The 12528-nt window shown below is 37.6% G+C and overlaps 1 protein-coding gene across 2 annotated transcripts in view; it reads right to left on the bottom strand.

Moving 5' to 3' along the window:
* Positions 1-1530: 1530 nt before the first annotated feature.
* Positions 1531-12528, bottom strand: part of BMPR1A (bone morphogenetic protein receptor type 1A) — a 144784-nt gene continuing 133786 nt past the window's right edge. For both annotated transcript variants that reach the window (XM_069572347.1, XM_069572348.1), the window contains 5 exons: positions 11266-11458; positions 8567-8864; positions 6546-6721; positions 5417-5547; positions 1531-5329 (listed from right to left, as the gene is read on the bottom strand). In XM_069572347.1, coding sequence (XP_069428448.1) covers positions 5204-5329; positions 5417-5547; positions 6546-6721; positions 8567-8864; positions 11266-11458 — 924 coding nt within the window. In that variant the 3' untranslated portion in view covers positions 1531-5203. The remainder of the gene's footprint in view (positions 5330-5416; positions 5548-6545; positions 6722-8566; positions 8865-11265; positions 11459-12528) is intronic.

The following is a 12528-nucleotide window of genomic DNA, read 5'->3' as shown; positions in this document are numbered from 1 at the left end:
GAAAACTACCTGTAAGGATTAGGCTCTTCCAGAAGAACAGGGTCTAAAAACATTTGGCTGAGCGGGATCTAAGTTGAAGCATACAAGCTCGTAGTTGCACCATGTGGGATCTAGTTCCCTAACCAGGATCGAACCCAGGCCCCCTGTATTGGGGGCACAGCTGTGGCAACCGGACCAGCAGGGAAGTCCAAGTCAGCATTCCAGAGACGGAAAGGAAGCTGGCATGCTCTTGACAGGCCCCAGAAACCCCTGCTTCTTCTTTACCAAGCTGCACACCACGCTATTATTTCAAGAAACTGTCTTACATTGACACTAAATGAGGATAAGGACTCTATAACAGGGTATCTCCCCAGAGAGAGAGAGAGAGAGAGAGAGAGAGAGAGAGAGAGAGAGAGAGAGAGAGAGAGAGAGAGAGAGGTGGGGGGCGACATCAATTAGTCCCAAATCTCTTATGAGGATTTAACATGTTCAAAGCCTCAGAAAAGGCATCACGAGGCACACTGACTGAATTTACACACAACTGAAAACAACTCTGACAGGTGGTGAGACCAAGCGCAGGAGGGAAAATGATGTTGCTACAGAAGAGAAGAACACTCCCTTTACTTCCCTGAAGTTTCAGCTTTAAAAAAAGCATTTGCTGCAGCAGGAACACTAGGGTCAGATAAACGGAATCCACTACTCTTAAAAGAAGCTAGCTTCAGGCAAGAAATCAGGCACTCTACTAGCAGAAAGAGAAAAAACTTGCAAGAAATTACCTGGCTAGGTAGTGAAATGTGCACTCTGACAGTGCTCTTGGGAGTGTAAATGAGAAACCTTTTTGGACAGCAAGGTAGCAGTATTTATCAAGAAACTGTTTTTTTTTTTCACCTCAAAGAACTTTTGAAAGTTCACATCCATTGTTTCCACTTTTAAGAGTGTAACCTAAGAAAATAAGTATATGAAGATTTCTATACAAGGATGTTCAAGACATTGATTATATTTTCTCAAAGAATGAAAATAACCCAAATATTCATCAGGGAATTATGAAAACAAATTGTTCCATCTACTTAGTGGAATGCTATGTAGTCAGTTTTTTAAAAGATTATATTTTCAATTTATATATAACAACACACTGTGATCTTAACATTGTAAACAATATGCAGCAGCAAAAAAGATTGAAAAGAAACATTCAAATGTAAGTAGTGGCACTATCTGGCAATAGGATTTTGAATGATTTCATTTGTTTCTTTCTTCTTTCCTAGGTTTTCTTAAATTTCTGTAATGTGTACATATTTTTAGAATTAGAAAAGAAATTTTAAGGAAAATAACCCTCAGCTATAATAGGCTTATAATTCATCTTATAATTTATCTACATAAAGGAAAGAGTGTGTGGTCACTTACCTGCCTGTGGCCCATACTGGGTTTCTGGTGGATGAAATGTGCATCTCAGGGACATCAGCACGCACACTAACTTAGTTGTTATTTCAAAAGACACGAACTTCTGACACACAAGATAGTCAAAGCAGAGTTTCACAAAACACATCACTAAAGTATACTAAAATAAGGTTATTTACTTAGAAATGATACATTGTATGTAATCTATATATAGAACAAAGCAATCAATGGTAAACTTAATAAGGCACCTTTTAAACCAGATGCTGTACAAAATACATTTAGTGTATTACATATCAAAGATGAATCTATATTTTTGGTGTTTTACAATTGCATAATAAAACTGCCTGTTTTTAACCCTTTTCAGTGTTTATGTACAACTTTCCTAATTAAGCTATAATGATACTTTCATTTTATACAATATATACTACACTTTAGTTCTTAAAATGGGCAAGGACAACAGTCACCAAATGGGCTTAAATAATTCCATTGAAAGCATAGTACAGAGCACAAGCTAAAATTACAATATATTTAATCCTTTGCAAAAGCAGTATTCACATACTTTCCTTATGGGACAATCATTACACGAAACTTCATGTGACACTGCCCTAGATTTGATTTTTATGAATATGTCAGCACTCTCTGCAATTTTCACTGGGACTCTCATAATAGCACTGAGGCAAGGAGATGAACTGCTACACTACTATTTTAACGTCTGACCCAAGCAAACAATAAATATCATCCCTTTTAAACAGTACAAGAGCTGCAACAATCTTTTTAAAAAATTAACTCGTATTTCTGCAGCCTACATTATCTTAGATATTTAGAAACATTTCAAAACATGAACATGAAACACAGGTAATTTAACTTATAAAATCCTGCCTGGAATAAATTATTCAAATTTGATCTTGGGCCAACTTAGAGATGCATGATTCTTTAAACTGAATTGCATTTTTTTCTAAACAAAAGCAAAGCATCTGGGGGAAAACAGATACCAAATATTTTTTTAATACAGTGAATAAATTAAAATCTGGCACATTCTAGGAAAACATCATTTCCAAAAACCTTAAGTCACTTTTTAAGGTCAAAAACATTCCTGAAATTGGAAAGGCAATTTAAAATGGTGATTGCAGTATCTTTTGTGAAAACAATTCCAGAGAAACCAGATTCAAATTTTATGCTTCAGAAACTTGTCCAATAAGAAGCACAGGGAAAGCTTAGAATAGACACACTGAAGTCAATCCTAGTATGCCTTTGATTCTAGAGATATTTACCAGCAGAAAGAGAATTCATAAGGAGACTTTTCTTTGAGGGAAGATTAAGTTTTGTTATATTCAGGTTGCTTTGGTTTTTTGTTTTCATGCTTTACTTAAAGGGATGAGAGGACAAAAGCTACAAATTTTTAAGATGCTAAGTTGTAAGCAGGACCAAATAATGACTTCAAGGGTTTTACAAGTTATCTATGGTGCTATGAAATACTTCCTCTTTTACTCTTTAAATATGAAGTCAGAACCTTGAGAAGAGTAAAAGGAGAGAAAAAATAGGTTTCATGCAGCTTTTTTGACTTTAGAATTTCAAATATGACATCATTTGCTCTTTAAGGACCATTAATATTAAAAAACATCTTTTGTTAGAAAATATTTTTATTGAACAAGTTTCTACAGTTAGTCCTTGATATCATTTTTAATAGATCAATTTAATTAAAAAATTATAATGGTCATATAGTACCTGGAATTTTTGCTTCCACATAATATTTTAACATTTCTAAGAATAGTTCACCTTTCTTTACATTTTCCTTTATTAGGATGACAAATTATTTTCAAGATTTATAGCTATCAAATAAAAAATAAACCAAGGTTAACTCTAACTAGATCAGAGCTCATAATTATTCTTAAATTACATGGCAAGTTAGATTAAAACACCTATATTTCTCAGTATAGTGATGGGGAAAACATTCTCAAACAGCAAGTTATTGGGTAATTTACTTATCTTGATGAACACTCCAAACTTTAGTTATGTTAGATGCAAACTATTAAACTTGGTCAAAACTGTTAAAGCAAATTTCAAATTTGTGAAATTTGACCAATATATAGTTTCATCCTTAAATGTCAATCACATTTTTGGTAATGGACAGATACGGGCTCTGATTCCTCCACTTTGAAGTTTTTTTTTCACTATGTTGTTATAATAATCACATTTATTTTATGCTGTATTCAAGAAAATTCTCAGTTTATGCATCCATGAGTTGTTTGTTCAGAGTAAGACAGTCATATTTAAAAAGCATTACAGACATATAATAAGTAGATCAGAGTTACTCCTTGGGTAAACAAGGCATCCATGAAATATGTATTATATTCAAATATGTTACTGAATAACAGCTGTATGGTATAGATATAGGTACTGACTAGATATTGAACTTTTTGCCTGACTCTTCAATGTCTTCACAAACTTATGAAACCAAAATCATAAAACTAAAAATTTTAAATGATTTAAGTGTCTAAAATAGTTGATGATAAATGTGTATTAACTCTTGAGATAAAATTTCTAATTTGAAGATCCCTTCATAAACAGAACTGAGAATGATGGCATCTTAATGAAAGTCTATACCTGACGTTAAACAAAGTCCTAGATTTGATACACTGTTTTGAATTAATTGTGGAGATTTTACATGTAGTTTCTACTTTATATATTTTTCTGATGGTCTTTTAATTTTTTTCCCTTAAGGATGGGATATGAGGTACGCATGAGCTGGTTTCTACAGTATGAATGTATGTACATGTATAAAATATGGTTGTAAAGGAGCAGGTGTTTTGCAAGTAAAGCATATTACACACGAAATATAAATAACTTCCCTTTTAAAAGTTACTGAGAATAAAGAATACAGAATATGGTTATAGGCACTTACATTGCTATCATACTCATTAATCAGTATTCACTTCAATAAGAAGTGTTTTCTTTAGAAGGTTCATGGCATTGGAAGTTCCAACTTTGGAAGGATGCTTTTCATGACAATAATAACAATTAACAAAAAACAATTTTGTGGTGGGAGGAAAACAGTCCAAATTTACATACACTTTTAATTCCTTTTGGCCTTTATATTAACTTTAATGTTAAAAAATAAAGTTGGTGGAGAAGCTAGCTCACTTGCAAGGTAAATGGCTTTTATGTGATTGGCAAATCTCGGTCAGATAACGCATTTTTAAAGCACAAAACCAACAGCCACCAATATCTTCCTGTGCATTCACAAATTATCTTCTAATTCAAATGGCAGCAGAGGAACTCTGGTATGCACGTATGTACACAGACACACACACACCACCAAGGCATGGCAAACTGTCGTCAGCTAAGCAGTACTGTATCCCAAACAGAGCATAATCCATAGGCTGTTTACAAAGGTAGAATACAAATAGATTAAATTTTTTTCAGGTAGAAGGCAAACGTGTATATTTCTCCATCTCTGCTGAATTCATTTATCTTCTCAAGGCTTTCACAGAAAGCACCATTTTATGAACAGGTAATTCAGTACCCAGAGTTTGACTGGAGACTTATTAATCGGGATTGAAGTCTTGATGCAGTTCATAAAAATCCAATAAAAAAAAAAAGGCATCAAAAACCACATTTAAAATAAAGTTGTCCATATATAAAGAATGAAGTGTTTAGAAGTTCCCAGCTTGTATTCTACAGAGTACTGAAAGATTAGCAGCCTGTGAAGGTGTAGTGAGGAAAGAGTCTGAGAACCAAGTTACTATCCTCATTCTATTCTAATTACACCCATTCCTTGGGTGAAAACAGTTCTTGCAGTCTAGAATTTCTCCTCATGACCTTTTATCTGTCAAATCTTTACATCTTGGGATTCAACCATCTTGGCAAGTGTCTTCTTGATTCTCAGAGCTGTAAGTCTGGAGGCTGGATTGTGAGCCCAGCATTCTGACATTAGCTTCAAAACTGCTCGTAGACACTGAAAAGTAAAGAGAATGTCATGAGCGGGTAAGGGTCTTTGGCAACACTCAGCAATCACTTCCTGAGAGGACTGACTCCCACTTACTTCATCACTGTTCCATCGATTAGACACAATTGGCCGCAAACGTTTAACGCACACCACCTCACGCATATCCTCGTATGATGGGTCATTGGGTACCATGTTGTAATACGGCAACTGGTACTCTTCGACTATTCCTGTAGTGAGCGAGAAAACAGTGGGCACAAAAACGGTGGCTGGAAAAACTACATCAGTCTGTTCAGCACTTCTTACTGAACTAAGGAACTAAAATTGATTCCCCCATAAAGAAGAAGAGATTACTGAGCAGATGATTCACGTCTAATAGTAAATGTGTGTTCTACTCTTCTTTTTAAATATGATTATTTTCTATATCCCTACCATAGTTGTCCATATTGAACATGCCAATATCCCTTAAAACAAGCAAAGTGAACCATTCAACCTAAATTTTTAGTCTTTTTATGTATACAGTTGCTTCTACTAATAAAAGAGTAGAGCCTTTTTTCTGCAGTAGAAAGACAACGCACCTGTAGGAATGAGTTGGCAAGGCAGACTGGAAATTGCTGTCTGTATGAGAGGCCTGCCTGAAAGCCTGGCACTGAGCTGGTATCTGGGGACTTGCCTGCTAAACAGCTCTCTCTATTCACAGAAATGAAAAGGGTGGCCTTTGTAACTAGACTATTTGTGCAAACAATATAATTTATGCTGACCACCTGCTTTCTTTCTAGAAGTTTGGAATTTTGATACATGCCAGGCAGAGGATGCCCATGTGACCAGCCTCCAAAAAAATCTCTGGGTACTAAACCTCTAATGAACTTCCCTAGATGACAATATTTCACATTTTTACAATTCACTGCTAGGGGAATTAAGCACATCCTGAGTGACTCCACTGGGACAGGACTTTCGGAATCTTGTGTCTGACTTCCTCTGAACTTTCGCCCCATGGGCCTTTTCTTGTCCCTTTGCTGATTTTGACGTGTGTCCTTTCAGTGTAACAAATCTTTGCTATGAAGACAACTATACACTGAGTCCTGGGAGTCCCAATGCAGTGACAGAGCCAGTGAGTGATGTTGGAGCTCCCTGACCCAGATGACACCTAAATCATGCCACTGGAGCTGTTATGTTTTGAATGACGAGTACACAGACACAACCAGAAACACGCTGCCCACACTCCTACCTCCTGTGACACAACGGCGAGCCATTTCCCAAACGATCAAGCCAAAGCTGTAGATGTCAGCCATTATGTAGGGCTGGAAATGGCTTTTATTCAGGCTTTCGTCCAGCACTTCTGGAGCCATGTAGCGCTTGGTGCCCACCCTAGTATTCAGGGGCACATCAACTTCATTTGTGTCGCTGAAACAGAAGACAGAAAACGTCCAGGTTGAGGGGAAAGAAGAAAACCGTTTCTCCTCTATTTTCACTGCATTGTGTAACAGGCAGAATCTCTCTCTCTCTCTCTCTATGTGTATGTGTGTGTGTGTTTGTATACACAACTAAATAAAATGAAAATCTATCTAATAAGTCTACATTTCCTGATCAGTAATCCTTGGGGCTAGGTGTATTTTGAAATTTGACATCTTTCTGATTTTAAAAAAGTATTATATATTATATCCTTTAAATATATGCTGTGTATTGTATAACATCTCCAGTAGGGTCTGGAGCAGTCCTGAATCAAAATCATTACTAAGTTCACAGCAAAAAACTAAGTATGACTATTCACAGTTAACTGAATAAATAAAGACAGTAAATACCTCAAACCAGTTCAGGTCAAGTTTTGTCAGCAAGTAAGTTCTGTGTCTCTCTAAGAAAGAGAACAGTGCTGAACATAAAATGTGGTAGATGATTATGTCCTAGGGTGAGTAAATGTGAAAAGTGAGAGGCATCATTTGTTTTCTTCATTCTCACGTGATCCTTTGTGATTTAGGATTACATTTTTTTCTTTATGGGTCCAACCAACTCAGTTCTATTGTGAGTCATGTTTACATAATCATACTGCAATATTAATCTTTTTTTAAATTAATTTTGGGAGTATATTTTAGAGTTTGAAGACATGAATGACCTTTTTTTTAGGTTCCCAGATCTGTTAAGATTCTGGAAACTATTCTGAAATGGAGATCAATATAATGTACTTTATATTTTCTTAAATGGCATCTGATGAATACTTGAGCCAATGAAAATTCCCCTGATAGAAAAAAACAACAGGATAGAAAACTGTGATAATGACAGAAGATTAAATTTTTTGATGTTTGTTTTATTATGTACTTTAATTTTATGGCCTGAAATGAATTTTGAAATGTAAAATGGCTGCTGTACTCTAGAGTTATACCATTAAAACAATTTCAATGGTTTCCTAAAAATGTGATATTCTCATCGTTTAAAAATACTGACAATATCGAGTGGTGATGAAGCCATGGCATACAACTCTTGTTCACGGGCGTGCACACTGACGCACACTTTCTAGGGGACAGCCTGTTAATGCAGCTTAACACATACATACTCTCTGCCTAGCCCCTTCTCCAGAAATCCACTATGAGGAAATACTTGTACAAGTACTCTGGAATATTATATATGGATAAAATATAATATTCATTGAAGCACTTTTTAAATAATAGACCCTGGAGGCAACTTTAATGTCATCAGTTGGGTCATAGATGGGATAAATTATAGAAATCTATAAAATGGAAAACTTTGCGTACTGCTGCTAAAAAGAGTAAAGATCTATATAAACTGAAGTAGATGTCTAAGACAATAGGAAGTAGGAAATCAAGAATTATGTAGAGTAAGATGTAATTTTTGTAAAAAACAAAAACCACAATGAGAACAAAACACTAAGACAAACCTCCTCCCAAATCCTAACTTATAATTTACATAAGCACAAATACATGTTCGGAGGGCCTCCCGGTGGCTCAGACGGTGAAGAATTTGCCTGCAATGCGGGAGACCCAGGTTCAATCCCTGGGTTGGGAAGATCCCCTGGAGCCACTCCTGTATTCTTATCTGGAAAACTTCATGGACAGAGGAGCCTGGCGGGCTATAGCCCACGGAGTCGCAAATAGCTAGATACGACTGAGTGACTAGCACTTTCACTTTACTTTTCTTCACATGTTTGGAGTCCCACTGTCCTGAATACAAATACAAACAGGTAAATATCTTTAGGAAATTAAAATAATTCCAAACACCAGGCAAAGAACCACTCACCTGTTGAACTTAACAGCAAGGCCCAGGTCAGCAATACAGCAACTCCCATTTTTCTTGATGAGGATGTTTTTGCTCTTTAGGTCTCGATGAGCGATTGCAGGCTTCCCTTGAGTGCCGTAGATTTCTGTGTGGAGATGGCACAGACCGCAGGCAGCCGAATAGGCCAGCTTGAGCAGGGCTCTGGTGTCCAGCGTCGCACACTTCAGGAAGTCATAGAGGGATCCGTTTTCATGATAGTCAGTAATCAAATAGAGCTGAGTCCAGGAACCTGTGCCTTTAATGTCTGCTGCTATAAAGCCTGTTCAATTGATGAGTTCAAAAGGTCAGTTATCAGAGGGGGCGAGGAAGAAGAAAAGATGCTCGCTCAGGATACCGAGAATAACTTGGGTATCATCTATAGACAATGTAAATTTAACTTACCTAACAATGTCTCTTGAATGTATTACTCAAATTTTTATCTGTCATTTACACATGTCTATAATTTTGTAATTAATTTAAATAATCTTAATCATAAAAATGATAACATGACTAAGAAAAAGATCACATATATAACAACCTGAGGGAATGTTGTTAATCTACATGACTCCCTAAGCACCAAGAACTATGAAAAAGGAATGCGGAAAGGGCTCTCCATTTCACACTGAAAAGTGCACTCATCAAGAAGTTCAGTTCAGTTCAGTCACTCAGTCGCGTCCGACTCTTTGCCACCCCAGGGACTGCAGCCCTCCGGGTTCCCCTGTCCATTGCCAACTCCCGGAGCTTGCTCAAACTCATGTCCATCGAGTCAGTGATGCCATCCAACCATCTCATCCTCTGCCGTCCCCTTCTCCTCCGCCTTCCATCTTTCCCAGCATCAGGGTCTTTTCCAATGAGTCCGTTCTTCACATCAGGTAGCTAAAGTATTGGTGAAGTTAACTATGCTCTATGCTAGTAGGCCTCTCCCCTTACCCTCTTTTACACAATAACAAAATAGCCCGGGTATGATTTGATCAGCACGGTGCATAAACTCATCCACGTTCCCTGGCTTTCTTTCCAGTTACAATTTCCCTGCCTTTTACTTTAAAGAGTTAAAAATTAAGTTGACTATATTTAACTATAAGAGCTATAAGAACTATAACAGTTCAATCCCAACCAAGCTAACGCCCACTTGCCCATCAACGCCTCATCACATCTGCCTTTTCAGCCTGGTTCACTGACTAGCAAGTTCACGATGCTGGCTTTCTTTCCTTCTCCTCTTTTCCACCCTCTCTTCAGAAGGTCAGAGAGCGCTGAGCTGAATAATAGCCCTCCCCCCGCAACCAATTCATGTCCACCAGGTCTCTATAAACGTGACCTTACTTGGAGACAGGTCTTTACAGATACAATCAAGTTCAGGTGATTACAGTGGGTGCCTACTCAGTGACTAGCATCCTCATAAGAAGAGGGAAGTTTGGACACAGACTCAACGGGCGAAAGGTCATGTGCCAACAAAGACAGATTCTGGAGTGTGAAATGCTGTAAACAGTTAGCCGGTAATCACTAGGATCTGGAAGAGGCAGGAAGAGTCCTCCCCTAAAGCCTTCAGAGAGCCCGGACCTGCCAACACCTTGATTTTAAATGTCTGGCCTCCAGAACTCTGGAGAGGATTAAGTTTCTATTGTTTTAAGCCAAACAGTTTGTGGTAATCTGCAAGGAGCAGTTCCAGGAAACTAATGCAATTAGTGAAGGAAACTATCAGCAACATGCTATGCACTCTCTAAAGTAAGGGGCGAGGAAATAGCAGCTGAAAAGAAAGCCAGGGAAGGTGATGAGTTTACGTGCCACACTGATCAAATCATACCCACGTTATTTTGGTACTGTGTAAATGGGGGGTGAGAGGAGAGACCTGCTCACACAGAACATACATGAGGCTGTATCTTACAGAGGTGGGGGTAATTTCATTTACAGGAGGCAAAGGCACGCACAGTTAAAGTTACCTAAAAATTGCTTAAATTACCTTTCAGAGACTTTTTTTTGGTTACGATACGAATAAGTCCAATAAACTACATTATTTCCAATTCACAACTCACTGCTGTTTCTCTTCAGCTGGGTAATAAATTTGGACACACCTAGTTTAATTGAGCTTCACAGACACTGTGTTTTTTTTTTTTCAAACAAATTGATGGGTCTCTGGCAACTCCTACCACAAGTCTTACAGAAGCTGCTTTTCAAAAGTATTTGCTCACTTCATGTGTCACATTTTGGTAATTCTCAAAACACTTCAAACTTTTTCATTATTATTCTACTTATTACGGTGATCTATGATCAGTGATGTTTGATGTTACTATTGTAGTTGTTTTGGCATTTTTTAGCAGTTAAGTATTTTTACACTAAGGTACATACATTGTTTATTAAACATAATGCTACTGTACATTTAGACTACAGTATGGTATAAACAACTTTTAAATGTACTTGGAAACCAAAATATTTGTGTCATTTGCTTTATTGCTATATCTGATTTATTGCAGTGATTTGGAACCCAACCCCAAAATATCTCTGAGGTATGTGTAGAGCTCGGCTGGCTGCATTCAGGACTGGGTTGTATTTGAAGTATGTACTCCACTAGGTTTCCTTTAGCCAAATGCACACAGCTGAGCTCACATATGTTTTCAAGCCCTAGGCTTCCACCAGCACCCCATTAACCTTGTAGAACACGGAACTGAAATCAAATGTGTACTCACCGAGTATGTTTTCATGGCGCATCAGCACAGTTTGATAGATTTCTGTTTCTCGAAACCAGCTAGCTTCTTCAGTGGTAAAAAACACTTTGACTGCCACTTTCTCACCACGCCATTTACCCATCCACACTTCTCCATATCGGCCTTTACCAACTTGCCGAACCATCTGAATCTGTTTGGCAATAGTTCGCTGAACCTTCATAGGAAAAAGTAAAATGAGAAGTATTAAGATTGAGAAAGTGGTTTAATAGGCCAACCTATCAAAAAAGATGGTATACACAACCAACCAAGTCCAATATTAATGTTTATATAGTTGGCCTCTGTGTCCGTTCTGCATCCTTGGATATGGAAGGCTGGCTGCAAGGGACCTGAGCATCTGTACACTTTCATATCTTCAGGGGATCCTGGAACCAATCCCTCAGGAAAATCCCGAGGGAAGACTGTACTGTACTCAGAAGGAGATGAAACAATGTACAGTATATTCTAAAATCACAGAATAACATCTGCCAGTGTCACAGACTGTCTGCAAAGATGGGTCACGTAATCCCCCTTCTAGCCCACACAGCCTTGGGTAGTCTCCTCGCCCAGACTCTGGGCTTGGATACATGACTTGCTTTGGGCAAAAGAACAACCGCGGAAGTATTAATAGAACACGTGAAAAGACTCTGTGCATTGGGATTTGCCCTTTCTTGCCATTTTAGGGCATTCTGTAACCAAAATGAGCAAAACCATACCAACCATTGGCCATGTACATAAACTTTACCATTTGGGTCTAGCTGAATAAATTCAGAAAAAGAACTGCCAAGAATACCCACAGAATCATGAAAAATAATAAATGTTAGTTGTTTCAAGTCACTGATGTTTGGGGTGGTTTATCATGTCACAAAATCCAAAATGACAGTTAAAATGTTCGTCTGCATGTAAGATCCCACATGACCTGGCCCTCGCTTAACTCTTCTGCCTGAGCTTTCACTCTAATCCCCCATCCGCACCCCTCTTCTTCACCTTGGTTCAATTTTTAGAATTCGGTCAAGCTCATTCCTCTCAGTCTTTCTGTATGTGTACTTTCCTTAAGAGTATTATTTCTCTCTCAAAAACTTTCATAGCACATATATATTTCTCAGTTGCTGCACTTACCACAATTTTAACTATTTGTATATATATTTGTTTGAATTTCATCCCCCACGACTCACAGAACACAGATATTTATATAGGACAATGACTTTAGTACAATATTGCTTTCATCAGTATTTGTTGGATGAAAGA

The sequence above is a fragment of the Ovis canadensis genome, chromosome 25 (assembly GCF_042477335.2).
Source record: "Ovis canadensis isolate MfBH-ARS-UI-01 breed Bighorn chromosome 25, ARS-UI_OviCan_v2, whole genome shotgun sequence".
NCBI classification, from domain to species: Eukaryota; Metazoa; Chordata; class Mammalia; order Artiodactyla; family Bovidae; genus Ovis; species Ovis canadensis.
Note: the sequence above shows the minus strand (reverse complement) of the source record. Positions and strands in the feature narration are given on the sequence as shown.